At 43.7% G+C, this 27801-nt stretch overlaps 1 protein-coding gene across 1 annotated transcript; it reads left to right on the top strand.

Annotated features, from left to right (window-relative positions):
* Positions 1-65: 65 nt before the first annotated feature.
* On the top strand, positions 66-27793 carry pard6b (par-6 partitioning defective 6 homolog beta (C. elegans)). The gene is made up of 3 exons (XM_078254282.1): positions 66-447; positions 2232-2454; positions 23707-27793. The coding sequence occupies exons 1-3, from the start codon at positions 385-387 to the stop codon at positions 24633-24635; spliced, it is 1215 nt and encodes a 404-aa protein (XP_078110408.1). The 5' UTR covers positions 66-384; the 3' UTR covers positions 24636-27793.
* The last annotated feature ends 8 nt before the right edge of the window (positions 27794-27801 follow it).

Here is a 27801-nt window from a genome sequence, read left to right as displayed (position 1 = left end):
AGGTTAGAGAAAGACGGTCTTTTATTTTGAAGTATCGTGTCGCCAGCTCTCCAGGCTCAGCCTCAGAGAGAGAGAGAGAGGGAGGTAGAGAGTCATGGGTAGAAGTAGCTCGACGATAGACACATAGTAGTGGTGTAGCTACATTGGCAGCGGCAACTATGAGAGGAGATAAGTTTACAGGGTGAGCTAGGCTGGTTGGCAGCCGTTGTCGCATTCTTGGAGAAAAAACGCAAACCGTTGGACGTCGAGAAGTCGTGGGACAGTCCGTGTTACTGGAAAAAATAACTGGTGGATACAGGTTTGGGGATACAGCACAGCAGCAGCAGCAGCAGGAGCAGGGCGAGTGTCTGAGTGCTTTGGCGGCGGTCCCGCTGCTAGCGAAACATGAACAAAAACCACCGAGTGCCGAGCAACCGTTCTCTGAGTGCCGTGGAGGTGAAAAGCAAGGTAGGCTAGCTACATATAGAGACGTTTTTGTCAGTTTATTTGCTATATAGTAGTTCTAGCTAACTCTCTCCAGGGTTATGATTATTCTGGCTAATTTAGCCTGCTAAGTGGCTTGATGGCAAGTTATGATGTCGCACAAACTAGCTACATACCGATAAAGCTTAACTAGCCAACACTGGTTTTGTTCCTCTGCCTAGCTCGCATGGTAGCTCGCCATACCTAAAACTTTGATATTAACCGTGGCGTAGTTTGATTAGTTGATCTAAGTAACGTTAAGTTTAGCTAACGGTGGAGGTTGTCGGCTGACGCCGCAGTGAACCAGTGTCGTCCTGTCACAGCCTCCTCCGCCGCTCCTCCCTGCTCATGTACCAAATATTGACTCAAAGTTTGAGTCAAGTTTTCGTTTCAGAATAACCCCATGGGACGTTTACAGAAGTTGCGAGGCGTGTACGTCTAATTTACCCAGGTATAACGTAAATAGTGTAAATATGACGTTAATAGCTGCTTGGTATGTTATTTTCCTGTGCGTAAAGGTGTCATACGGCCTGCGACAGGCTCATGGCTCCTTACGCAACAGTTTACCTGCCTCCTGCCTGTGGTGTGATTACACATGTATGCAGAGGAATGGGTCCTCAGTGCTCTTTTTTTCTGCTAAAAACTAGTTTTTAAGAACTACATATGTCGACATAAATTGTGACCTATGTGTCACTATCTATATCGTTAATAATTGCAATTCATGTTTTCCCCCAATTACTTTATGCAAAGTCATCTAATAATCTTTATTTTACTTTCTTCAGCTCATTGCCAAACCAAGCAGTCCAGGGTCATTTGAAATGTTTTGTCTACTCATGTCAGAATGCGGGTACCAGAAACAGGCCTGGGACCTGTTTGGTTTCCCAACCCATAGTTAATATAATTATGCTTTGTACTAATGCATAACATGACGAGTGTCCAGGTTGGCAGTGAATTGCAGATCATCAGCGCTGGGCAACAGTAACCACAACACTTGTACTTCTCATCAACACCACCAATGGGACATTGGGCTCTGTCTTTCTCAGCCAAACAGTTGCCTAAAAAGATTATGCATCTGCAGCCATTGATCCAGCCAGACCACACTGATTACTACATAACTCATAAGCTGAGAAGTGTGTTTTGTAGGAATGCACTTCTGCTGAAAACACATAGTCTTTCTTATAAACAATTACCATTCTGTCAGACAGCTTGATTAGACAATGCTGTTCTTTTTTTTTTTATTGCTTCCTTCACAGACATCCAAAACGACGTGTTTTACAGATAAAAACGGCATGTAAAAGCTACATTTAAGTTAAAAAATAAGAAAATTCAACAAAATAATAATAAAGTTGATATTCACACACATACAAATACATACATACATATGTGCTAAGCTAATACATGATCTGAAAGGAAACTATTTTAATGCTGTTCAGTCTTGAACATATTGCATCCACAAACACAGAAACATAGAGATACACACACATCACAAAGTCCACATTAATAATTCATCACATGTGGTGTGTTAGCTTGTCCACATGGAAGACAGACTTACAGCCTACAGTTTTGAAATGAGCTAGGCTACCAGAACAAAATTTGCCACAGTCACAACCTCAAATGTCAGACTTTTTAAAGAGATGTTTCTAAATATTGTGAGCATACATTGCAAGCATAGGCATGTTACTACATCTCAGCTATCTTACAGTTTTTTTTTTTTTACCCATGTGTGTTTAAGTGTGCTCACATGTGTTTGCCTGTCTGCTCCATCCCAGTTTGGTGCAGAGTTTCGTCGGTTCTCGCTGGATCGGTCGAAGCCGGGCCGCTTTGATGAGTTCTACGGCCTCCTGCAGCACGTGCATCGCATCCCCAATGTGGAGTTGTTGGTGGGATATGCTGACGTACATGGCGACCTGCTGCCCATCAACAATGATGATAACTACCACAAAGCCATCTCCACTGCCAGCCCTCTACTCAGACTGTTCCTGCAGAGGAAAGGTAAGCACAGAGGAAGTGTTTGAACAAAGAGTCCGAGTTTCCACGTGTTTGTTTGGTCAGATCTGCTTTCCTATGGAAATACAAAACAGGTCATGTGTTAGCTTTGAATAGCATAGCTTACATGTATGGGATAGGCTGTTAGAGGTGTGAATCTTCACTGATCTCCCGATTCGATTACGATTATCGTGTAAGCGATTCAATTCGATTCGATATCTCGATGCGTCACGATGCTTCAAATACGTTTTTCTATTAAAGCCATATAGGATATTTAATTCATAGCTTTTCAAGCTTAAAAAATAAAACATTCTGCAGGGTTCTAATACTAAATAAATTGGATACATAAAACTACAGCACTGAGCACATGGCACTTCCTGCATAACATAATATGTAAACAGAAAGATTGTTAGGCCTACATTAAATTGGAAACGGAAATAATCGATTATGGCCCGGCCGAGTATCGATGCAGCATCGTCCACGTCTCGATGCATCAATTATTTGATTAATTTCAACACCTCTACTAGATAATCAAAAAAGGTAATTATAAAAGACCCCAATATCTCCTTACCTTTTCAGTTGTTCAGGCTGCATGTTGCTCATGTATTTTGCCCTCATTGATCTGTCACTGCAAACAAACTGCACCAAAAAAAAACCCTTCTTTCTCATCATCAAATTATCAAACTGCTGAGGGGGTACTTGTCTGATTAGGATATCCTGTTTCTTTGGAAACACGGGAGGTTTGTTTTTACTGTGCGACTGCTGACAAGTTCAACACATACACTTTTTGTATACAATACTCCTGTTGTTTCCTACTTCCTCGCTGACTCTGGTATAATCACGACCAGTAACTGTTATTAGTATTGCTCTGCTTATACAGTATATGGTATCACAGGCAATTCCTTTGTCTTTTCAGGTTTTGGGGGAAGTACATGTAGCACCTAGAAGTTTTGGTCGCTGTAATATTTGCTGTATGACTGTAGTTTTCTAGTCATTATTTGCATGTGGTTAGGGATAAGCAGGAACCTGTTTCTGTCAGACAGGCTACATAAAATCTTGCTTGAATTGTATTTTTGAAGTGCGTCCTATCTTACGAGTGGCTGAGTGTGACCTGTTGAATGCAAGGCAGGACCTCAGGGTCTGCAGGTCAGGTCGAGCGCTCTGTTGTGTTTAAGCTGTCTCGCTGTACCATATGACCCTATAGAAGCTAAGCCACTTTGTCAGGAGGAGATTAGTGGGGTCACTGTGTAGCGCCGCATGGGCCCGTGTTTCAATTACATGCCCCAGACACTAGCCCCCATGCTGGGCTCACTGCTGCTCACACACACACACACACACACACACACACACACGAAAACACAGTCATGCAGGCAAGCAGGCATCACATATCAGTCATGCACTCACACACACGCACTGCTTGTGGAAAAGATAGAACAAAGACAGAAGGCACACACATTTTTATTTATGTATGCACCTTTCACCAAGGCGAATTCCACTTACGTGTACTTATTGTGGCAATAAAACCTTTTCTTATTCTGATGCAGTCAACACCCCTTGTAGACCCCATTGTCCTCAGACCCTGGTTTCCCTCCTGATTTGTCTACCCCCCTTCACCTTACAGCTAAGCACCAGTTGGTCCCCACTTAAAAGGCTCCACAGTGTGCGGACGCAGCAAATTGTCAGCTTATAGATCATTTATTATAAATCTGTAGAGTTATTATCTCAAGTGATGGCTCTATAGTGAGTTGATGGCTTCTCTATGTCGGGGATGAGAGGTACTCACAACCTTTTAAAACACTGAACGCTGACCACCGTTTGTTTATCTGAACAGTATCTCACAGCTTTGAAATCTGCTCTCTTGGCAAACTATTTTTGTTTTGGAGAAATGGTTTTAATGATAATAAGTCCTTCATGTTCTTGTTTGTCGTTGTGAGCACAAATGACCCTACACCAAAAGGAGATAGTCCTTTTTTTAAAGGTCCAATGTGTAGGAATTTCTCCCATCTAGCGTTGAGATCATATATCGCAATCAACTCTCTCGCACCACGCAGTTCAAAGTACGTATTACAGCTACGGTGGCCTTCGCACTTCAAAAAGCCGGTCTCTTGCGCTTTTCAATATCCTTTTTCTTTTTCTGGGGGAAGAAGACTCCTGTTCCTGAAATTTGGATTTTGAATGCGTGTGGTCCTCCATGTTTCCTTCTTCAAACTTACCGGGCCCGGGAAGCGGCGATACCCATTAGCAGCATTAGCAGCACCCTGTGAGTTTATCGTGTGACAGCGAAAACACGAAAGGCGGAGCAGTATGTCCTGTATGTCCCTTACCGGCTAACGTATTTCAAGATGGCGCATGAATATGGAGCGTCTACCCCAGTTCATGCGATTGCAAATGTAAAATTTCAAGCCAAAAGGAATACTTGGACTTGATGGTGGTGGTAAATATTCATGAAAAAGGAGAAGTTTGTGAACGGGCAACACAGATTTTGATAATGAACAACTAAACACGTTACACACTGGACCTTTAAAACCTCATTCAATCAGGCGAGTCAACTCCAAACTCTTTCATGGTATCAGCAACACAGGAGGAAGGCCATAATGGAGGGTCATGGAGTCGTAATGGGGGGGGTCACACTTTGTCCAACCTGTGCAACCCTACCACAGTTTTCAGCTTTTAACTGCTGAGTAATTCCACTTTTCAAGTTTGTGTTTGGTGCATCAGTCCAGAGTTTCAGTTTTCAGTCACAAACTGGCTTATAATGCCATTAGACTTCTACTATGTCCTTTGAGACTGTAACTGAGCGATTGTGTGTACATGTATTAGATGGTCAGATGTGATGTGATTGGTCATTATTGCATAAGAGCAGGACAAGGCAGCAGTGTGGCCATCATGGAATAGTGCAGTAAAATCGTATTACATAGATTTCTGGGAAATGTGTTTGGAGCTAGTAAAAACACTCAATCTCCAGTCTCAGTGGTTATAAAAGGGTTGCTGACAGACAATTTCCATTGACATAATTTGTGTGCGTTTAAAAAGTGTCTAGTCTCGGCACAGTTCAGTCCATGCGTGTCATGTGAGGTTATTTTTGGCACCGCATTTTAGTGGTCTAGAAGACTAAATCCTACATATTTCCTACAAGTCTAAGGGCTTTGTGAGTCTTGTAGCGCTGCAAAGATTAATCGATTCGAATCGAGTAATTTATTTAATAAAGATTCTCTGATTCCATCTACTTAAATGTGAATACTTTCTTCACTTTTCTATGACATCATGATATCTAATAATAATGATCTAATTGTGGACAAAACAATACATTTGAGGACGTCATCTTGGTCTTTAGAAAACACTGAGATTTTACACACCAAATTTTATACACCAAACAACTAATCATCGACAATGAAAATAACAATGGTTAGTTGCAGCCCTAGAGTTTTGTTCATTCATTGATGTGCAGATGGTTCGATGGATGGATAGAGGGATGGATGTTAGGCTGTGAATGTCTATTGTTGTATTGTTGTGGTCTGGTTCTTGAATAATGCCCACTTTGTTGTTGTTTATGCATCAACGCTACATCACTGACCAGCCATTAACGTCGTATTGTTCACTGCTGACAAATGGGGTAAGTGTTTGTGTCTGTGTGTGTGTGGACTATTGGACTCCGTCTATGCCAGTCTTTTAATTGCTTCAACACACGCCAATTTAACTCAACATTCCCTAGGATCCCCTACACCCCACCCCCCATCCGTGAACAATGTGCTGATCATTATTAAGCTGGCAGTGAGGTGTCCACTGTTTACTGATTGTCATGGCAGCATGGGGGGGAGAGATGTGTCACCTTTTTCAGCCCTTCTGAGTTTGCAGGTATGTTGGTAGTGTTGCATTTCCCCAGCTTTTGCCAGCTTTGTAGATGTGGCTGTTTCATATCTGGTCTTTTGCTAGTTTCAGTCAGTCTGCCCAACAGCCCGTGGTTGTTTGTCATTAATGCTTGTATAATATGAAGCTTAGATCACACACGGTGACACTATGGGTGACTCAAAGCTGGTTAGCTGATTGGGTTAGTTGTTCTTTTTAGGAGACCTGTCTTATTTTCTCTTTTGCATATTTGCTATTTTACCATTGTTCTTTATTAAAGCAAAAAGTATTCCTTATGGGATTACTCGATGAAGCGATGGAATAGTCTATATCCACGACGTTCCACTTCCGGGGTTGCTCCTTTGCTGACAGAAATTCCACCGGATTTCACTCATTTAGGCCGGATATCCGTTGCCTTGGGCTTTCTTTGTGTTGGCATTTTAAACTCTGGTGGATTTATGAGTACTATGGTTAACCTTTTCTCAGATCTCTGCAGGGTAAATCCAGACAGCTAGCTAGACTATCTGTCCAATCTGAGTTTTCTGTTGTACGACTAAAACATCCTTCGAACGTACACATGTTCCACCAAAAGAAGTTCCTTCCCGAGGCTATTTTGCTGAGGCGTCGTTGCACTCAAGACAGTGACAAAGTTTTGACAAGTTGCTGCTACATCTTGTTGAAAGCTCTTACTATAACCGTGTGCTCCAGATCTCTTTTTTCCAGATCCTGCCTCAGTTGTCCTGTCTGTTGAGGATTCTATTGGAATGCAAAAACGTTTAGTAGAATTGCGTTGCTGCTTATGCTGTTCTATTTCGTTTCTACTGACCGCCAGAGGTGGTGCTTTCAGCACCTGGATATCCATCGCACGCATGGGCAGGTCGAGTGATTGTATCAACGAAGTCACCTGTGACCTGGGTGACGTATGCCCTGTGCTCCGGCACAAAGGGCAGGCCCACCCAGGAAGTGACCTCTTGCATCTTCTTGCGTTGGTAAGCAGGTTTTCGAGTTTCAAACAGGTTTTGGCGTCGCTGGGAGTCTTGTTGCCCAAACGGGTTGGAGCTGTGAATTTACGCCCTCCAAAAGACTGCGACTAGCCACCTTAACACGATTGCACTCATTACATAAGGTAAGACCGATTTTAGAGAAAGAGTTAACGTTGTGTTACGGCCACGCTGCTTGGCCGACTTGTAGTCAGCTGTGTCGGTGTTCACGCCGTTCCTGAGAAGGGCGAAAATACGGGGAGATTCCCTCCCGCAAACTTTCTTTTCTTGTAACGGAATGCAGTAGTGGTCTCGCTTTGACTGCGTTCGTTCAAATTCTCCCGGTCAGTCATCTGAGTTTTTTTTTTTCTTTCAGTTGTTGGGTACGCGCTCATAAGTTAATGGCGCGGTGAGTATCATTTCCTAGTTATTGTTATTATTGTAGTTGTTATTGCTCAGCTTTTGTTTCTTTGTTAAGACGCTATAGCGTGAGATAAGGTTGGCGTTGGCGGCGCGTGCTCGTAGCTTAGCCACCCCGTAATTGAGTTGATTAGGAAGCGGCCCTTTTTGCCGCTGCTCTGGTTAAATAGGTCTTCCTTTGTTTGACGATCGTGGTGCATGAGTGTGCTCACTCGGACGCCTCGCGACCGCTCCGCATATCCCGTTTCACGGCAAAAGGAGATATTCAGTTTTTGACATTCATTGCTGCACTGGAGTGTGTTCGCTCCAGACGGCGCTATGTTATATAGTGGCATTAAGTTATTTTCGCCTTAAGACAGCAGGGATTGTCTACATCATATTGTAGCGTCACTGTCAACAATAACAGCACCTGGGACAGTGTGACACGCTTAACCAAGGTGCAGACTGCCTGCTTGCAGCATGAGTGAAGGCGCAGCTAGACAGTCAGTGACAATGTTTATGACCTGTGTTGATTGCCGGGCCCCTCTTGAGCCAGATGATGGCCACGACCGATGTCCTTCCTGCCTTGGCATTGACCACCTACGGCAGGGGCTAACCGAGCTGGCGTGCATGAATTGCGCGTGCCTAAGCCTGGCGGTGCGGTCAGCCAGACTGACTCAGCTAGGGAGGACCACTGGGGCTCAGCAGCCTCCGCCACACAGGGACAGTCCTCCACCCCCAAGTCCTCACAAGCGTAGACGGACTGAGAAATGTGCAAATCCTAGTACAGGCAAACGTAAAAAGGTTGCCCTGTCACAAAAGGTGGACAGTTTTGACGTCTGAATTTGCACAGATTAAGGCTCTCCTTCAGACATTACAGCCTTCAGGTGCAGGGGCAGGTAGTAGTCTCGCTACAGCTCAATGACGGTCACCACCGCCTCCAGTATTATCACCGGCATTCGAAAGCCAGGAGGACGATGTCCTCTCCACTAGGGCTTCGGAGAGCTTAACTCTTGGCCAAGTGGAGTATGTAGAGGAGGTGGGTGATGACGGGGCAGGCCAGGCCTTCAGTTGCTCTCGTCCTGGCTCTCGGGAAACAGGTAGTGAAAGGGAAGGCTCAGATAGCAGCCAGACATCGGTCAGGCCTATTTTGAAGGTGGCACTAGCGCGCCTTGGGTTAGATGAGGCACCAGTCGTAGTACCCCCTCAGAGTGCATTTTTAAGACGCCTCCTCAGCAAACAGCTCTCTGTGTCCCACCATCAGCTCCATACATTGAGGAGCTCCAAAGGAGCTGGGCAGACCCCAGACGTCTCTCTCACCTTCCGAGTGACTGTAGGGCATTGGCGAACATGGTGGATGCGTCCAGCTACGGACTAGGCAATATGCCCAATGTAGAGCCAGCTGTTGCGGCCCTTGTGCTGTCACCTGACGAAGCACTCAGGCCCGACGCTCGCTGTCCCCAGCCGCAGTGCTGCTTGACTGATGATTCCATCGTCAGGAGCTATGACACGGCGGCACGTATGGGACGTATTGGAAGTTCTATGTCCCACCTCATCCTAGCCCTGTCCCAGTCACTGCAGGACTAGGATGCAGACCCATCTATTCAGAGGTTAAGTGATGCCTCCCTGCAGGCATTTGCCTACATGAGCAGGGAGCTAGGAAGGCTTATGTCCTCACTGACCCTTGCTCGATGCCAGATATGGCTTTCGGAGCCATGCAGTAGGGCACTCTGTTCCCTTCCGGTTGTTCCAGGGGAACTGTTTGGCCCTGCAGCACAACAGGCTCTGGAGCGTAGTGTACAGGTTACACAAGCGAGACGGCAGTTTGCAAGTCTGCGCCGTGAATACCCCAGTGGACAGAGGCCCTATTCATCCAGAATTACAGCAGTACCACAGCCAGCCGTCCAGCAGGTGACGCAACGCTCTGGACGATTTCAGCAGCCCAATCCTGTCCAGCCCCCTCGCTTTCCACAACGGGGCCAGACCTCTGCCTGTTGCCCCTCCAGGCATCGGAGGGGGCGGGGGGGTAGACGATCACACAGCTCAGATGCTGGGAAGCGTAACATCAGACCCCTGTGTTGTGACGACCCTGTCAGTGGTTACGCCATACAATTCCGACGCCAACCGCCCGGATTCCGTGGGGTCAAGATGACCGTGGTCAAGGATCCGACCAAGGTCCTGGCCCTACGCCGGGAGATCTGGGCTCTCCTGGAGAAGGGAGCCATCGAGCCGTTAGACACACATACACAGAACTGTGGCCTCTATTCCACATACTTTGTCATACCAAAAAAAGATGGGGGCCTCCGCCCCATACTGGACTTGAGGCCTCTCAACGACCATCTCAAGGTGCTAAGATTTCACATGTTGCGTACTATAGAGGTCTTACAGGGCATTCGACAGACCAACTGGTTCACTACCATCGATCTGAAGGATGCATATTTTCATGTCCCCATTGCACTTCACCACAGGCAGTTTCTTCGCTTCGCGTTCGAGGGAAGGGCGTATCAGTTCCATGTGCTCCCATTTGGGATTTCGCTGGCACCCAGGGTTTTCACCCTGTGTGTAGCGGCGGCACTGGCTCCACTCCAAGCCCAGGGATTGCGTATTTTCCCTTACCTGGACGACTGGCCCGTCTGCTCCCAGTTGGAGGCAGACGCCCTCGGAGATTCTGCGTTGCTTATATCCCATATTACCAGGTTAGGGCTGACTGTAAATTACAAAAAGAGTTCCCTGGTCCCCAGTGAGCAGATAGGATTCCTCGGTATCCAGCTGGACTCCCAGGCAATGAGGGCTGTTCCCTCTCAGCGACGGACCAGCAGTATCTGCCAGGTAGTCAGGCACTTCAGGGGAGGCAGAGCTCTGACTCTCAGAACGTTTCAGAGACTGCTGGGGATGCTCGTAGCAGTCTCCTCTGTGGTCCCACTGGGCCTCCTGTCATTGAGACCCCTCCAAATCTGGGTGAACAGCCTTGGTTTACACCCCACTCACCACAGGCACAAGCTGGTCAGGGTCACTGCCAGCTGTCTGAGACATTTACACCCCTGGAGGACAGAAACGTATCTCGTTCAGGGTGTCCCCTTAGGGTCTATTCTATGAGTTTCGGATGACCGCCAGAGCTCGGCAGTCACTCGGAATTTCCAAGACAAGATTGCCAAGAGGTCACTTCCTGGGTGGGCCTGCCCTTTGTGCCGGAGCACAGGGCATACGTCACCCAGTTCACAGGTGACTTTGTTGATACTAACACTCGACCTGCACATGCGTGCGATGGATATCCAGGTGCTGAAAGCACCGCCTCTGGCGGTCATCCGAAACTCATAGAACCGCGGTTACATACGTAATCATCGTTTTAGTTGGTCATGTAGACCTGTGGACCTCCATTGGAAAGAAATGTTGAATGTTGCATTTCAGGTATAGTGAGTGACGCTCAGCTTTGATTGGCTGTAAACATGGTTGTCAGAAGAGATCCTCCTGGTATCGAGTGACATCATGTTTGCCTCTATCAGTCATCCAGAACTTTTGCACACACACACCATACACAGAGTTTCTAGGTTGTCATATCGGTGGCAGTTTTTCAAGCAATCTCTCAGGGCGTGGGTTTGTTTGGTGACGACATTGCTCACTGCTCACACAGTTTCCGTCCTGAATGATACATAACTTTACCCCATTAAGGAAGAGGAGAAAGGTATGGAGAGGGACATACATGCTTGTGTTTGCGTATCCCAGCAGGGACTTCCTTAGTAATTAGTAACCAGCGCATGAATCATCCTGACAGAGCAAAAAGGAAATGTACAGTGTGAAAGTACAACACGGACAAAGTCTACCCACCCTGGAAAGCAAGCATTAGAGTAGGATAACAGCAGCAGCTCTGAGTGTGATAAGCATTGTACTGAGTCCGGTAAGTAATGACAGGGAGATACGCTGTAGATGCATAGTGAAAGAGATGGGGTGAGACTATGACAGCCACAGAGAGCCAGATGAAACAAGGAAGACAATGTGGTGGGGAAAAAAGATATGAATGAAAGAGACAAAGGATAAAAAGTAAGAATAAGTGAAGATGCCACAACGTGCAAGAGGGGTGGGGGGGGAGAGAGATTTATACTGTGAGCTTGAGATGAAAGGATTAAAGCGAGAGAGACAACGTGCTGGCAGGTGTAATGGATGAAGCACAGAAGAGATGTCTCGGAGCACGATCTGTGAAAATAATAGAAATCAGCCACCCCTGCTTTGGATCTCAAGTTTTCCACAGAGAATGAATTATTCCCATAGGTTTGCTGTATGGAATGAGTGAGTGGACGATGGATTCATAGCACTGGAGGAAGAATACGTGGAGGAGGAACATATCTTAGACCTAATAAGAGAGATGGGAGGATGAAAGGGAGACAGAGTAAATCATATTAAAAAGGGAGTAATGTATAAGGCATTGTTTAGGCAAGGCATGTAATTAGAGATGTGGGCAAAGGAGAGGGAGTAGTGTAAGTGTGATAGGAATGGAGAGAGAATAGTGAGGGAGGAATGCAGAGTGAGGCCCAAGCTGGGGAGGGAGGGTGGGTGGGGGGGGGGAAGAGAGAGAGAGAGAGAGAGAGAGGGGGGGGGGATTTTGCTCGGAATGTGGCCAGCCTCTGATCACGTCTGCTGGCTAGATTAGACAGGACAGGAGGCCAGACTGGACCCTCGGCCCCAGAGCGTGCCTCCTTCAACAGGGGGTATAGGTGGACACAGGAAGAGATGGTAAACAGTCGAGAAAGCGAAGGAGAACGAGTAAAAACAAAGGGGAGAGCTAGAGAGCATTTAAAAAGAGAGAGAGAGAGAGAGAGTGCAGATCTTGAGATGCTAGACCCTTACTCTCTACCATTTGAAACCTGGCTAAATGAGACTTTATCCAGGCTGCAAGAAGATGGAGGGAAGGTGGTTTAGATGGAAAAAGTGTAGGGGAGGAGACAGTGAGAGCCCAGGCTCTCTGTTATGGAGACTGTCAGAATTTCTCAGCTCAGAGTTGGTTAGGGAAGATGAATGGATAGACGGAGGGAAGGGAACATGTGGAGCTCTGAATAAAACACAGACTGGATGAGAAAGGAGGGAGAAAGAGCACTTTGGACCAATGTGGAAAGAGAAGGGGAGGGTGAGGCAGTGGGCAAACTGGCAAAGTGAAAAGCTGGCAAAGTGAAGGGCGAAAGAATGTGGACTGTTGACCACTGCAAACCATAAGAGAGAAACTGAATAACAAGAAATATGGCAGGGGTATGGAGGGAGGGAAAGGTAGGAAGTGAGCTATACATATGCAGCTAAGGAACAGAAAGGAGTGTACAGTATATGGATTGTGTCAGGTGAATGTGTGACAAGTTTTAACGGAGATTGCTGAACTTTGTCAGCTTGGCTCTCAAAGACATGTTATAAATTGTGCCCATATATTGCTACTAAATAATATCTGTTGAAACAAACACATTTCTTGCTGATTTTTAATTAAAAAGCATTCTTTCTGTCCCCTGGGCTTGCTACTACAGCGATTATTGAAATGAAGCATGATAACTGATATGCTTTTCTGTGAATTTCTTTCAGCGCACCATTCCAGAGCCATAGTCAGCAGGTTCTGACAGGCAGCTCCTCAACACTGTTGCCTAACTACTGTCACTGTTTGTAGTTAATTTCCTTTTACTTATCCTTTCTACATTCAGACTCTTTACATTTTTACGAAGCTATATAACATTGATAGGCTTAAGGAAGGGATCTCCTTATGGCCAGTATGGACAAGAGGAACAATTGCAGTGACCATTATTCCTTTCAATGTGCATATGGGCAAGTCAGTGTGGTTTTAATTGCACTGGTGCATTTTCTCAAATTTGTAATGCTATTAAGTCTATTATTGCTTTAACTACGGTGCAGTCGGCTAAACGTTCATCTTGGCAATGAGAAATGTGCCTCAGTGGCCTGATCTAACTGCAGGTTGGCTGTGTTGTCTTCCAGAGCCAGATGCTGAAGGCAGGACAGAGCCAGAAGCACAGAGTCCCCCTGCCCGTCCCTCCCCTCTAAAGTCCCTATTCAGACGCATGAGCGACAGGGTTGTGAGATTTGACTTGGGTTCCCCCAGCCCGAGCGGCTCCTCCTCACTCCCTTCTTCTCCCCCATCTTCCCCAACAGCTAGTCCTTCCTCCTCCTCCTCCTCCTGGAGGCTACATTTAGCAGGGCTGCGTAGAAGGCTTGGCTTTTCAGACCCAGATCTAGTCACCTCACCCCAGACTCCGCCTCCTTCCTGCAACCCGGTACTGACACGCACTTCCCCAAGTGAGCTGCCCCTCTCCCCTACCCCGCCCTGTCCAAAGCTCAAATCCAGCCTAAGCCCCAGGTACATCCCTGCTCCAGTCTACATGCCCCATGCTGACTCCTAGCAGCATGCCTCCTCCCTCATCATATCCGTACTTGTCTTACCTGTCCCAGTCCTAGTCATCCAGCCACTGTCCCAGACTAACCCAGTGTTTCCAGGTGCTACATCTATTGTCCCAACGCTGCCCTCAAAGGAACATTGAGTCCTGTGCTTGATTTACCTCTAGTAGTAGCAGCAGTAGCTTTAAGAATCACAGCATTGAGAGAACAGACAGAGAGAACAGCTCAGCCTGAGCTACAAAGAAAGAGAAGGATAATGGAGACAGAAAGATGAAACTCTGCAAGACCAAAAGGGACAGACAGAGGTGGAGAGACAGAAAAAGGCTCCTGCTGAAAGATGGACCACAGAGCCCGAGGGACAGATTGAGTGAAGAACACAGGGGAGGAAAATGGGAGTGTGAGGAGGCATTGCAGGAAGGAGAGAGATGTCTATGTCAGCACAAAAGAAATTGATGGAATTGCTTCATAATGCAGACTACACACACACACACACACACAGACACAGAAAAGTGCTGTACAAGAGTGTAGACCAGCAAATAAAACAATTCTGCATAAATCTCAATTGTAAACTGTGTTAATTTGTAAACACTGCATACTGCTTCATGGAAGCTGGTTTCTCCTACAGTGTAGATTTTAGTTGTGGTATTCCTTTTTATAAATGGCTCCTGTCAAGACGGAGTAATAAAGCAGTACTGATGAGTGTAATAGAGAATTCATGAGTGAGATTATATGAGGAGGCCTAGGAGCAGGCTAATGTTCATGACTCGAGTCTTTTGAATTATGGATTTAATAAGTAATTCCTCAAATTGTCAGCTGAATTACACATCAAGGCTTTGTCTCTGCAGGACTCTACAGAATCTTCCTTTCCCTCACACCTTAGCCATATCAGAACACTGTGTAGTCGGCTTCTCTGTTTTCTTGCTGTTCCTATTTCGTTGTTTCCTCTCAGCACTCGCCCATTGACCTCCCTCCTTCCATTTCTTTCTCCCTGTCTTATCAGCAGCATTAAGGCACTTTTATCTGGGCTGTGCCAGGGAGGTATGTTCACCACACCAGGAATAGTAACCCTCCGGGAATGTACTCCTTTGAAAGTTTTTAAATCCCCCCTCTCTCTCTCTCTCTCTACACTGTGTGTATTTGCTGTATTTCAGTCTCTCCTGCCTGTTTCAAATCTTTTGTTTCACACCACCCCTGGTTTTTCTCATCGACACAAGTTCACATTGACATGCACATACACTCCCCCCCCTCCTCCCCCTCTTGTATCGTTCTGTGTCAGGAACACCGTGGCACCGGCTGTGTGGTGAACATCCAGGCTTGTCATCAACAAACCTGACTGTTTCCAGAATACCACAACCTTCAACTGCTTGTCGTTTTCTTCGTGTTTTTCCACACTCAGATATTTGAGGCGTGTTATGTTTGGATGCCGAAGATGGGTTTCATGGACAGCAATTGTTATTCATTACAAACAAATAAAGACTGGTCCTTTTTAGCAATATTTTAGCTGGACCACTACTCACTACTTACTGGACCACTACTTAGGACAATACCATTTATTTCAGAGATTAATATATGTGTATGTGACCTTGTTTGTAATGCTCCATACGTCTCTAGTTGTAATACAGGTTTAGTAGTGGAGTAGTGATAGTACTTATGACTTTCATGTAGCTCCTTCCTGATCCTGTTGTGTCACCTGGACACAGTATCAGGTTTCCCTGATGCAGTGCCCAGAATGACTAGTACCAGGAAGTAATGGATTGTTGGTGTCATCGTTGTCGTCAGGGATCATTATGTTACAACGAAAGCAAGGGACTTGTTGTCCTGCATCATCGTAATTATAATACTAATGTAAGCAGGAGTGTAGCTGTTACTGAAAAAGGGTGTGTAGTGAGAGTTGGAGCAGGTGCATGCAGAAGGAACTATATTAGTTGCCACTGGAAAAAAAGGTGTGGCTGTAGAGACGTAAACTTGTGTAATACATTTTTATAGGTTGTTTTAATTTTTACAGCATAAAACACATTTTCTGTAATATTTATGTGATGGAAATAGCAGTAGTTGGTGTCATAGACAGAGATAATGGTGTGAATAGTTGTGTCGTGTTCCGAATGCCTGAAAGTACCACTTATTCTGAGCCATTAAAGTTGGCTACTTTAAAGCCAAAGTCCAGAGTTGGACGGTGATTCATTCAGAGTGTGTGAAGAAAAGAGCACTGAGGAAGTTGACGTGTTCAACCAATGCGTGCCAGTTCACACAAGTGCTTTCCTCTCCTTAGGCAGAGTTGCCGTAGTCCCTTCAGTGTCAGGATAGAGATGCATTAGTTGTGTGTGTGTGTGTGTGTGTGTGTGTGTGTGTGTGTGTGTGTGTGTGTGTGTGTGAGAGAGAGTGTGACATACTACAGAGAGGAATGACTAAGCATCACTGCAAAAAAACATAAATAATAGGGGAGAGCGCGGTATATTGTCACCCTTTTCATTTACTGAAGCACCATACATCACACTGGTATAAATGTCATACCAAATGAAAGAAGGAAGTCATGGGAACTTATGTTGTATTCATAACATTTTCATATCTTATCTCATTACGGAGTTGTAGACTGTTGAATAGAGAATGTGCACTTGTGACAATTTTCCCCATCGGCGGGTAAGTTGTCACACTAGATTATCTAAAAATAGGAACACAACTAATTTGTGAATATTGATTTCCAGAACTGGAAATATAAATAATCATGCCTAGAGAATCTGGAAAAACAATACACATTTCAATCAAAACACATTAAGTGGCAAGACCACTTTACTTTGAACTTTAAACTCCAACTCTTCTCTGGCTTGCACATAGATTCATGATGACTGAATGGAAGTTTGCAGATAACTTGCTTAACTTAACATGTTTAACCTCTGAACTAAACAGATGCCCTGTATTTGACTAATCAGACTCATCTTCAGAGTCACAATTCTGGCACACATACATTGCCTAGCCTAAGGTGCAAGGCCCCCTTGCTTCCTTTACTTTTGAAACATCTTTTTTGCAAGATTGAGCCTTATTCTTTTCTATTTTTAGTTGCTGTTTCACTAGCGTGTCAGTAAGAATAGCTTATTTGTGTTGTTTTTGTCCTTTGCTGGCTGGTCACATGTGACAACTTGCCCCAAAGTCATTGAGACAACTTGCCCCAAACTGACATGTGTGCTAATGTTGGCTTAATCTCAAGGTTAGCTCAACATAGCACTTCAGCTAAAGTATCAAAAGACACGTTACTGTCTCCTCCATTTTGTGCAAAATAATTATTATAATTATGAAGTTGGATTGCATAAATTTAAAGTGCACATTTGTTTTACTTTTTAAGCAGAAAAATAAGATAATTGTGCTAATCTCAGATTAGAGCGACCTTGACCACATGTGAACAGGAAGTTGACTATAGAAGAAGAAGTCACACAAAGTGGCTATTTGATTTTTGAGATAGAGCTTCTAGTGGTGGAGTTATGAGCAGTGTGACAACCTACCCCGCTCTCCCCTACATTTTAAAGCAAAAGTAATTGCAATACCGTGAAACCATGATTTTTTTTTTTTTTTTGCTGAAGGTTATCATATCGTCAAAATCTTATAGCGGCCCATACCTATCTGTAGCATGGGTCAAGCTCTAAAAACACTACATCCTACATTTCCCAAAATGCAACCAACAGCATTGTTTTAGGCCTGCAACAACTAATCAATCGATTACAGAAATAGTTGCCAACAAATTTCATAATTGATTAGTTGGTCTGTGTTATGATGCACAGCGTCACTCCAGTGTCTCTCCTACCTAATTTCAGCTAACTAGCGTTGGCTAAATCTGTCGTCTGATGTAGATTTGTGTCCGTTTTTTAATGGATAAACTCACGATTGGCACAAAACATTCCGGCACAATAGCACATCCAGGATGATACTATGTCAGATTTTAGGGCCAATTATTTTTTATTTTTTTAAATTACAAAAGAAATTGAATATGCCACTGTTGTTATTATAAAAGGCATATGGCATGCAAGAACGGAAAGCTTGTGTAGCAACAGTAACTAAGGAGGGTGGGACTCAGCAAATGGTCAACTGACCTGTCTCTAAAATCGGTGGAGTACCTCTTTAATGGACATTAGATCATAAGCTAAGAACTGTGGTGGAAGAGTTCACAGAAATGTGTTCTTCATGCCTGCATTGGTTTGTTGCTACAGTAATTGGCCCATAAAGAAAACAACATTCCTCTGTAATCTTGGCATTATAAAACCAACATAGTTAACCTCTGATTTTTTTTTTTCAATGAATCATTAGCTAAACCAGCTGCATACATTCTCTGGCTGCAGCATACCTCATTTATGCTTCATGTATTTCCAGAGCACAAAGGGGAATCAAAGTGAAGTTATATACAGTGCTGCTTATAAGTATTCATACCCATGCTAAAGTTGACTAAAAAGAGGAATAAAAAAAACCATCATCTTAATGCCTTAATTAAAAAAAATGAGGAAAAATCCGACCTTTTAAGGACACCAATTTTTTTTGTGAATGAATAATGTATTGTAAATAAATAAATGTTCTTCCTTAAAATACAGGGGCCATAATTATACATACCCCTATTTTAAATTCCCATAGAGGCAGGCAGATGTTTATTTTTAAAGGCCAGTTATTTCATGGATCCAGGATACTATGATCCTGATAAAGTTCCCTTGGCCTTTGGAATTAAAATAGACCCCCCACATCATCACATACCCTTCACCATACCTAGAGATTGGCATGGTTTTATTTCAGTTAGTCTAATAGCTGGTTTGATTTGCATTGATATGGATCTGATCTCAGTTAGTCAACTTTAGCATCGGTATAAATACTTATGAGCAGCACTGTATGCACAACATACGCAAACCCACACAAAGCAGACACTGAATAATCTCTCACATTCCTAAAAAGAGAGAGGATGGAACATTGTGTCTTATAGTAGGCAGTAGGGCAGTGCAACAATCAAATTTTGATTGCGATTTTTAATTTTTGGCTCCTAACGATCACAAAAACAATGTAATCGAGGAAAACTGTTATTTTGCACCTTACATTTTGCTAGCAAACTCTTTTTTTGTCTTCTGTTCTGAATGAAAAAAAGTTTCACAGTTCAGACAGTTTCACTTTTTTTTAAGTTCAATAAATGCAACATCTTTCTAAAAGTCAATGAATAATCATGTTAAATAATTGTGATTTACATATTGACCAAAATAATTGTGATTATGATTTGTTCCATAATCGAGCAGCCCTAATAGGCAGTAATCATTAGGCCTTGACCTCCTGTAGCTTCAGCCATTAGCCAATCAGCTTTTTCTGTGGCTCATGCTGAGATGTCTCTGTCCTGTTGGCTTGCTCACATCAGGTTGTCAAGACAACCTGACCTAAAAGGTTTATATTAAAACCCACATTGTTCCAAAGCCTGGTAAGCGTGCTGTTGCCCATCCGCTATAATTGACCACAAGCACCCAGTCTGTGCTAGCCAGTTGTGATGATTGGTTTTATTGATAGACCACCAATAGGGTTCAGATATTCCCATAATGCAACAGAGGTCAAACAGTTGTGCATGCATCAATAGCGTGGTGTGAGATATAATTGGCCCTAACTAGCTTAATAAATGAATAATGAATGGGGCGGCTGTGGCTCAGGAGGTAGAGCAGGAGGTCGTCCTTTAATCAAAAGGTTAGCGGTTCCATCCCGGGCTCTTCCTGTCTGCATGTCGGAGTGTCCTTGAGCAAGACACTGAAAGCAAGACAAAACGCCAAGTTGCTCTGCCATGAAAGTGTGTGTGAATGGGTGAATGAGATGCAAATTATAAAAGCACTTTGTCCGGTAAGGCCGAAAGGTGCTATGTAAATATAATAGGATTAAACAGATTTTGGAATGATTTAAATTTTTTGTGAATACTATTTTATTTTCCTCACATACATACATACATACATACATACATACATACATACATACATACATACATATATATAGCATCCACAATAACTGAGATTACAAACACATAGAATACCCATTAGGGGTGGTGAAAAAATGGACACGGCATAGTATCGTGATATTTTCCATGGCAACACTGTATCGATACACGGACGCCAAGTATCGATCTTTTATTATATAAATTGCACCTAAGAATTTAACTTTTTGGTACAAGAATAATAAAATCAATTGCTTTTTCAGCCCACTGAGTTTTTTCTTCTTCTGGTGAGGTCAGCAGGGGCGATCGTCAGCGTAAATGAGGAAAGTAATAAATTGCAATGTATCGCAGAATATTGCAATATGTTTAAAATCGCAATAATATATATTGTGACATAAGTATCGTATCGTGTAATACATTACTGGTCTAGTCATTTCTCTGTTGAAGTGTGTGTGCCTCCTTGATGCTATCCGTTTGCCTCAGCTGACCTCACTTGCCATCAAAGTGACACAAAAGGAACCTTTATGTTGCTATGGTATCAGCTGTTTACAGCCCATTTAGTTGTCTATTTTACAGAAGAAAATTTAACAGTTTGTCATATCTATTATTTATAGTGTCACTGGGACAGTTGGGCTAGTGTTATTCTCGAGTCCTGTGTGTAAATAAAAAAAGTGGAAACAAAATAAGGTCATTTGTACTTTAACAAATGAGGAACAGTGTGTGTTTACAGTTTATTGTGGCTTGCCTATAGGCCTCTGTAGCCAATTAGACTAGAGAGATAGAGAGCTTTGCTTCTGTGCTCTAATGAGCTATAATGTAGCTGTGGTTTTTCTGGGTATTGGGTCTCACAGTGCTGCTGTTCTTTAGTGCTTAGGCATCACCACTAACCACAGATAAATGTTATAGATGCACGTGCTGTGTACTCTGAGTGTGTGTGTAAATGAATACCTGCTTTTGTGTGCTTACATATGTTGTTTCCACATGTGTGGGCTTACACATGCTGAGGTCAGATAGCTGCATGCTTATACCATTTGCCACCAGAAGTGTGTGTGTGTGTGTGTGTGTGTGTGTGTGTGTGTGGGGCCCTGAGTGGCCGTCCTATTCTCTTTGCTCAAATATAACTCAATTGTCAGTCCTGGCCTTTCATTTGCTGGAGATGGAGTGATGGTTTAGATGAAAAGAAGTCTAGAAAGAGGGAAATGAGATTTGGAGCGTCGCCTCCTCTTATGCGTGACTGCACTGCAAGTACAACCCTTGTGTTAGTGATGGTGGGAGACGCGTTTGTTTGTGTGTGTGAGAGCAAGTGCTTTGAAACATCAACCTGTATGCCCTTTTTGCATAATGCTCCCCTTTATGGCAGCGTTATGTGCATGGCAAGGGTAAGGCATGTAGAAAGAACAGTTTGAACAGGAACAGCGCTCGGATGATGCAACTTGTGTTCCAGCATGTTGACCTCACAGACTGTTACAAAGCTATTGTTGGTGTATTTTTTCTCATGGGGAGTTGGCCCATAAGGTCATGGCTGGCAAAGATATAGTAAGTGTGTGTGTGTATACACTAGACTGTGTAGACTCGTGCCTCATGGGAACTGAAACGGGAGACTGCTGCTCTTTCTCGGGACAATTGATCCTTTGTTTTGGTTTTAAGGATGAGGGAGAGGAGAGTGGTGGGGTGCGTACCTGTCAGAACTTGAGAGCCGGAATCTTTATCAGCCACCTGAATGGATATTTTCCCAGATTATACACACACACACACACACACACACACACACACACACACACACACACACACACACACACACACACACACACATATATTCTCCCTCAGAGGAAGTGATAGGAGTGAAGAAGTATTAAGTAGCTTTATTTATAGAGCACTTTCATCTACAGAGTTTACAAAGTGCTGTAAAAATAGATATGGAAAAGGTAAAAAAGTTGACGGCATATTTAGAACAAAGATGTTAAAAATAACACCAGAAAAAGACAACGTAACAGGCTTGGAACTGGCGAAAAATCGTATGAAAGTCACAAAGATGTTAATGTTTAGCTGCTTATATTATGCTGGTTAACTATTAGGCAGCCAAGGTCTAGTTTTTCCCTGTCTTACCTGGCCAGCCCATGTTGTTGTGTTAATATCAGCCATGCTAGGTTAAAGTCTATAGCAGGTCGACAGTGTACACACACCTCAAAATGTACATCAAGAGGGCAGGGTTTTGTGGCATCCCAGTGACTCATGCAGCTAAAATGTGACCATGTTCTTGGTTCAAATCTGACCTTTATGTTATGTCAAACCCATTCTTGTCTCTCATCTGAACCAAAAAATCTTTAAAGGAGTAGTTTGATATTTGGGAAAAACATGCACATTTGCTTTCTCGCTGAGAGGTAGATGAGAAGATCAAAACCACTCTCTTATCTGTCCGTTAAATATGAATATATGAAGCCAGGAGATGGTAAGCTTAGCTTGGCATAAAGACGGACAACAGGGAAACCGTTAGCAGGGGTGTAAGTAACGAATTACATTTACTCTCGTTACTGTAATAAAGTAGTTTTTGTGTAATGTACTTATTGAGTATTTTAAAAAATCTGTAAGTGTCCTTTTATCACAAGTATGGTGCTTTGCAACATTTCATGTTGCATCTGTTACAGACTAAAAACAAAAGTTACATTCAGTTGTGAGAATGGAGCAGAAGAAAGGAGATAAATCAGCAGCTGCAGCAGAGCGGAAGCTGCAGGTGTGGGGCACAGCTCGAAACAGGTGACAGTGTCCACTCAGCTGACACTTCGGAAGAGATGGATGTTGTAAACGTTTATGTTCACTGGCCAAGGGTCAGCTGTCAGCGGGTGGGAAGGGTGCGGGCTTGGGCTGGGCTTAGTATTTAGTGAACAGTACAAATGCACAACAATCTAATCAAATTAAGGATCCCGTCCTTATGGGTTATGGTTAGCATAATTGTACCTCAGCATAGTTAACATAAGAGTACTTTTAATTTTATTTGAGTAACATTTCTTTAAAGGTGCAGTAAGTAAGCCTTATAAAACTAACTTTCTGTCATATTTGCTGAAACTGACCCTATGTTCCAGTAGAACTACATGAAGCAGGTCATTTAAAAAAAAATCCGGCTCCTCTGGCACCACCTACAGCCTGTAGTGCGATTTGCAAAAATCCACCGCTCCCTGTTCAGATGCACCAATCAGGGCCGGGGGGAGGGTATCTAACTGCGTGTCAATCACTGCTCGTGCACACAGTAGGGGTCCCAAGCCCGAGGGGGCATGGGACTCGCGTATGCAAGTCCTGGATCTTTACAATCCTACCTACGGCATATTTGAATGAAGGGCTGGGAGTTGGATGTAGCGCCTGTTGGCTGGTGTGGCATTTTGCGTGAGTATGACCTGAGGGGAGTTCTGAGGCTCAACATCTTTTGTGTGTTCAGCACAGACACCCTGCAGGGATGCCTCAGGCTGAGAGCTGCTCTATTGCATTCTCCTGAAACTACATGATGCAACAGAGTGTCAGCCTGAATAATGTCTTGATGTGTAATTAGCCTAGTATGATGGTACTGTAAAATTAACCAGCTTTTGTTAATGCATGTCCTCTTTGTTTCTCTCTTCCCTTTCTTTCTACCACTATTTCCCTTTTTCTGTCTCCATGCCACATCTTTGCCCTCTCTTCCTCTTCTGTACTTCTCTTTCTCTACTTCCTCTCTACTTCCTCTCTACTTTTATTCTGCAGAGGAAGCTGATTACACTTTTGGTACCAACTCGCTCACCAGGAAGAAAAACACGGTGCTTTCGGCCGTTCTTCTGCGGCCTGACCCCAACAGGAAGAAACCACCAGTGATCATTAGCCTTCCGAGGGACTTCCGCCCCGTCTCCTCCATCATCGATGTGGACATCCTCCCTGAGACGCACCGACGTGTTCGTCTGTACAAGCACGGCCAGGAAAAGCCGTTGGGCTTCTACATCCGCGATGGCTCCAGCGTACGGGTCACTCCGCAGGGCCTGGAGAAGGTTCCGGGGATATTCATCTCTCGCATGGTGCCTGGCGGGCTGGCGGAGAGCACCGGCCTGCTGGCAGTCAACGATGAGGTGCTGGAGGTGAATGGTATCGAGGTGGCTGGGAAGTCTTTGGACCAGGTGACGGACATGATGATCGCCAACAGTCACAACCTCATCATCACCGTGAAGCCTGCCAACCAGCGGAACAATGTTGTTCGCAGCGGAGGAGGAGGAGGAGGCGCGGCGTCTGGGAGCTCAGGACGCTCGTCGGACAGCGGTGCCAGCTACTATGGCTACTCATCGCATGGTGGGGTTGGTGCCCCGGCCTCCATGCCGTCGCACATCATCCAGAACTTCCCTGTCGGGGAGCTGGAGAGCGACGAGGACGACGAGGACCTGGTGATCGAGGCAGGCGGCGAGGCTGAGCCCATCAGACGCGCCTCGTCCAACTATAGCATGCCCTCGCTGCTTCGCTACGAGCCGCACCTCAACCTCCGCGCTGCCGCCACCTCCACCTCCACCCCCTCTATCAACACCAATGGAACCCTGCCAGCCAGCGGCAGCAGTGGATCACTAAGCAACGCCATTTCGACCACGCCGTCCCTAGACAGAGCAATTGAAAGGCGAAGTCTGGAGGAGGACGGCACTGTTATAACTCTGTAGGCTGGGCTTTCACAAACTTAACACTGGAAACCAGATCGTCAAATACTTCTACTCACACTTGTGGTAGTCGTTGATCAGCTAATCAAACGTTGGGGACATCCTGTACCATCATACAGTGACTACACCTGAGAAGCACAATGAAAAGTGTAAATATTAAATCTCAACATGACACTGGCACGTACATGTTTGTGCATCCTAACATTTTCACGTCAAACACTGCACTCCATACGTCTCTCCAGTACATGCCAATAACCACGCATGTGTGCCATAGCAGTGACACCCCCCCCAATTCTGCAGGCACAAAAATGTCAGACAAAGAAGTGTAATTTGATGCTCCCTTAACCTTACCCTTCACTTCATTTATAAAACACTGCAAGCACTTGTTTTTTAACCTGGAAACTGTTGTTACGCTGAGCTTCCACAAGAGGCCAGACATGAGACACCCCATCGTCAGTCCCATAAGTAGATGAAGGTAGAAGTCCTGTGAGTTAATCCCCCCCTCCAATAACAAACACACACTGAAGCAGGATTTTATCTCAAGCATTTGTTGACAATCTGTGATTGCTTTTGTTTTGCCTTGTCACCCCACCCCTGCACCCCATTATGACCACCTCCCTTCCCCCAGGTGGCCACAGCACGCAATTGATAAACAGTTGTGGTACTTTCCACACAACGTAGTACCACAACAATCGACCAAGTGCTGAGATCTGCAATAATACTGTAGTTTTTATTCGAGGACAAACCACCTAAACAACAAGTCTGGGTACTTTGTATTGGCTCAGATGCTTTTAACCACTGTTGTTAGCTGTTTGTTTTTTTTGTTTTTTTTACCTGCTGAGTTAATGACTGATAATGTAAGGTTGATGATTTTGATAATTCTTGGGAGCAACTTGTCTCTTTTAAAATCCCTTTACCATTGGGCCTGCGTTTTTATATATTTTGTTTTTAATTTTATTATTACTTTATTTTTTACAATACTTGTACCTCACAAGTGACTGTATGACCAGTTTCCATCTGTTGTGAGTCACTCCAGAAAATTGCTCCTCACTGGGAATGGGACATCTTAGATTGAATTAATTTCCCTCTCATATTTCCTTCATATTGCACTCCCTCTCCTTTCCACGACTAGGGCTATTTCCCCTGCCGCGTGTGTAAACATGACCAATGTAAATGTGATTTCATATTTTTCTTTGTCTATTTTCTCCCTCTCCAAAGGTTCTGGATCACGTCTCAATATATCTCATCTCAGTGCTGCACAATCTATTGCTGTTTGTTTTTTTTCCCAGAGTTCACTTGAATGTGTCCCGAGACATTCACATATGAGAAGGGTTCTTTCCAGTATTTCTGCACCACTTCCTTTTTGTATCTTCATTCTCACTGGATTCAGTTAATGACACACTAGGAGAGAATGTAACGCAACAACTGTATTCAGAATGCTACTAAATCTTGACTTTGGGCCTAAATGGCTGATCAGTAGCTGGACTGTAACACTGAGCAAATACAACCACATCATTGAGATGAAATGAAATGAGTGATACTTCCAGTGACAGGAGTGAAACCGCCTGTTATCTCAAAATAAGCCCGGGTGAGATTGAGTCATATTTAAACAAACACAAAACTGCTTCACATACTGTATTTAATAAAGGTGAGGCAGTCTTTTGTACAGTACGTCTTGACTCTGATCTGTATTTGCCTTTTCCATCGAAGCTGTTGCTTTCCTTGAAAAGTCCCTAACGAAGCTGTAATGAACCGCCTCTCAGCAAAAACGTGACTGACAGATTAGGCCTGAATTAAAAAAAATTAATTGTTGCGTTTCTTATTTTAAGCTGCAGTGGGGGGGGGGATTTGTGATTTTGGGCTGTATAAATAGAATTGACTTACATTTTTTGGTAGTGGAGTTAATCTGAATTCACTAACACATTTCCATAGTGCAGCTTTAAATTAGATTTGGATTTCTTAAACTTAACTCCCTCAGAAATGCAAACCCCTGATCACATGCCATGAAACGTTCTCCACAGAAAGAAGGAATTCTGTTTTAGTTCCTGTTCTTGAAGCGAATCCATAACATTTATTGGAATATAATATACCCACACATTAACCTTAGATGCTGCTGCTAACTGCCTCCCTGAAGTGAGAGCAGATGTCTATTATTTCTCTTATTGATTTTAAGCATTTGCTCTCTTGTTCAAAGTGATTTTTTTTTCTCACTCGCTAAAACATGGTGCACACACACACACACACACACACACACACACACAGACCCTCTCGATAATGATTATTGGCGTCCTCTGAACCTATGTGCACTTGTAATGAAACGGAACAGTACATTCATACAGATCGTGACTACACCAATGTTCATCATTTATAGTTCTGTTTATTGCTTGAATATCTGATATGAGACAGTGAATATCTATGATTGGATATTCACTGTTGTGTATGAGTATCCAATATTGTGTTTCAAGCTGTATGTGTAAGGTACTGTCTGCTGATGGGATTCTGTCTTCTTTCATTCAACAGTAATGAATGGTACTCTGAACTTTTAGAAATCAATGTTAATTTATTTTCTTAATTTCTAACTTTACCACAGGACACTGGGATTGTAACCACAGTTATTTATTCTCTAATCTTGCATCTGCATTTTTTTTTCTTTCTTTGTACAAATTGTATGACTTTATTTTTTATAAGTGAATGTTTTTGTTTATTTGTGATTGTTGTTTTGGTCATAAATCTCATGTTATTGCCCAATAGGAGATGATTTCACTAGGTGATTTTTACTGTTCTGGCTAAGCAACAGGAGAATCTGTGCAAGACGTGACACTATTATTTTTTCCATACTGTGAATTATCAATAATATTTTGTGGAAGAGAAACAGTTGTATTAGCACAACCTCAAAACAGGCTACTTGTTTTGCTTTGAGTCAGATTTTTTTTTTTTTTTAAAGCGATCGAGCAATGATTTTTGCTTGCCAGATAAATCCTACGGTATAGATTTGTAATGAAGATTGTCAGTATTTTCATAATGCTATATATGATGTACATTTGTATCACACTTAATGAAAATGTTTTAAGATTCAACTGGATGCGTATGAATAAATAGATGTACACCTGTAATTGCTGATTGGAGGAGCTGGATAAAATAAACTAATATGTAGCAATCTTCATTGTTT

The sequence above is a fragment of the Sander vitreus genome, chromosome 7 (assembly GCF_031162955.1).
Source record: "Sander vitreus isolate 19-12246 chromosome 7, sanVit1, whole genome shotgun sequence".
Classification (NCBI taxonomy): Eukaryota; Metazoa; Chordata; class Actinopteri; order Perciformes; family Percidae; genus Sander; species Sander vitreus.
The sequence above is the reverse complement of the archived record's forward strand: the minus strand, read 5'-3'. Positions and strand labels throughout refer to the sequence as shown.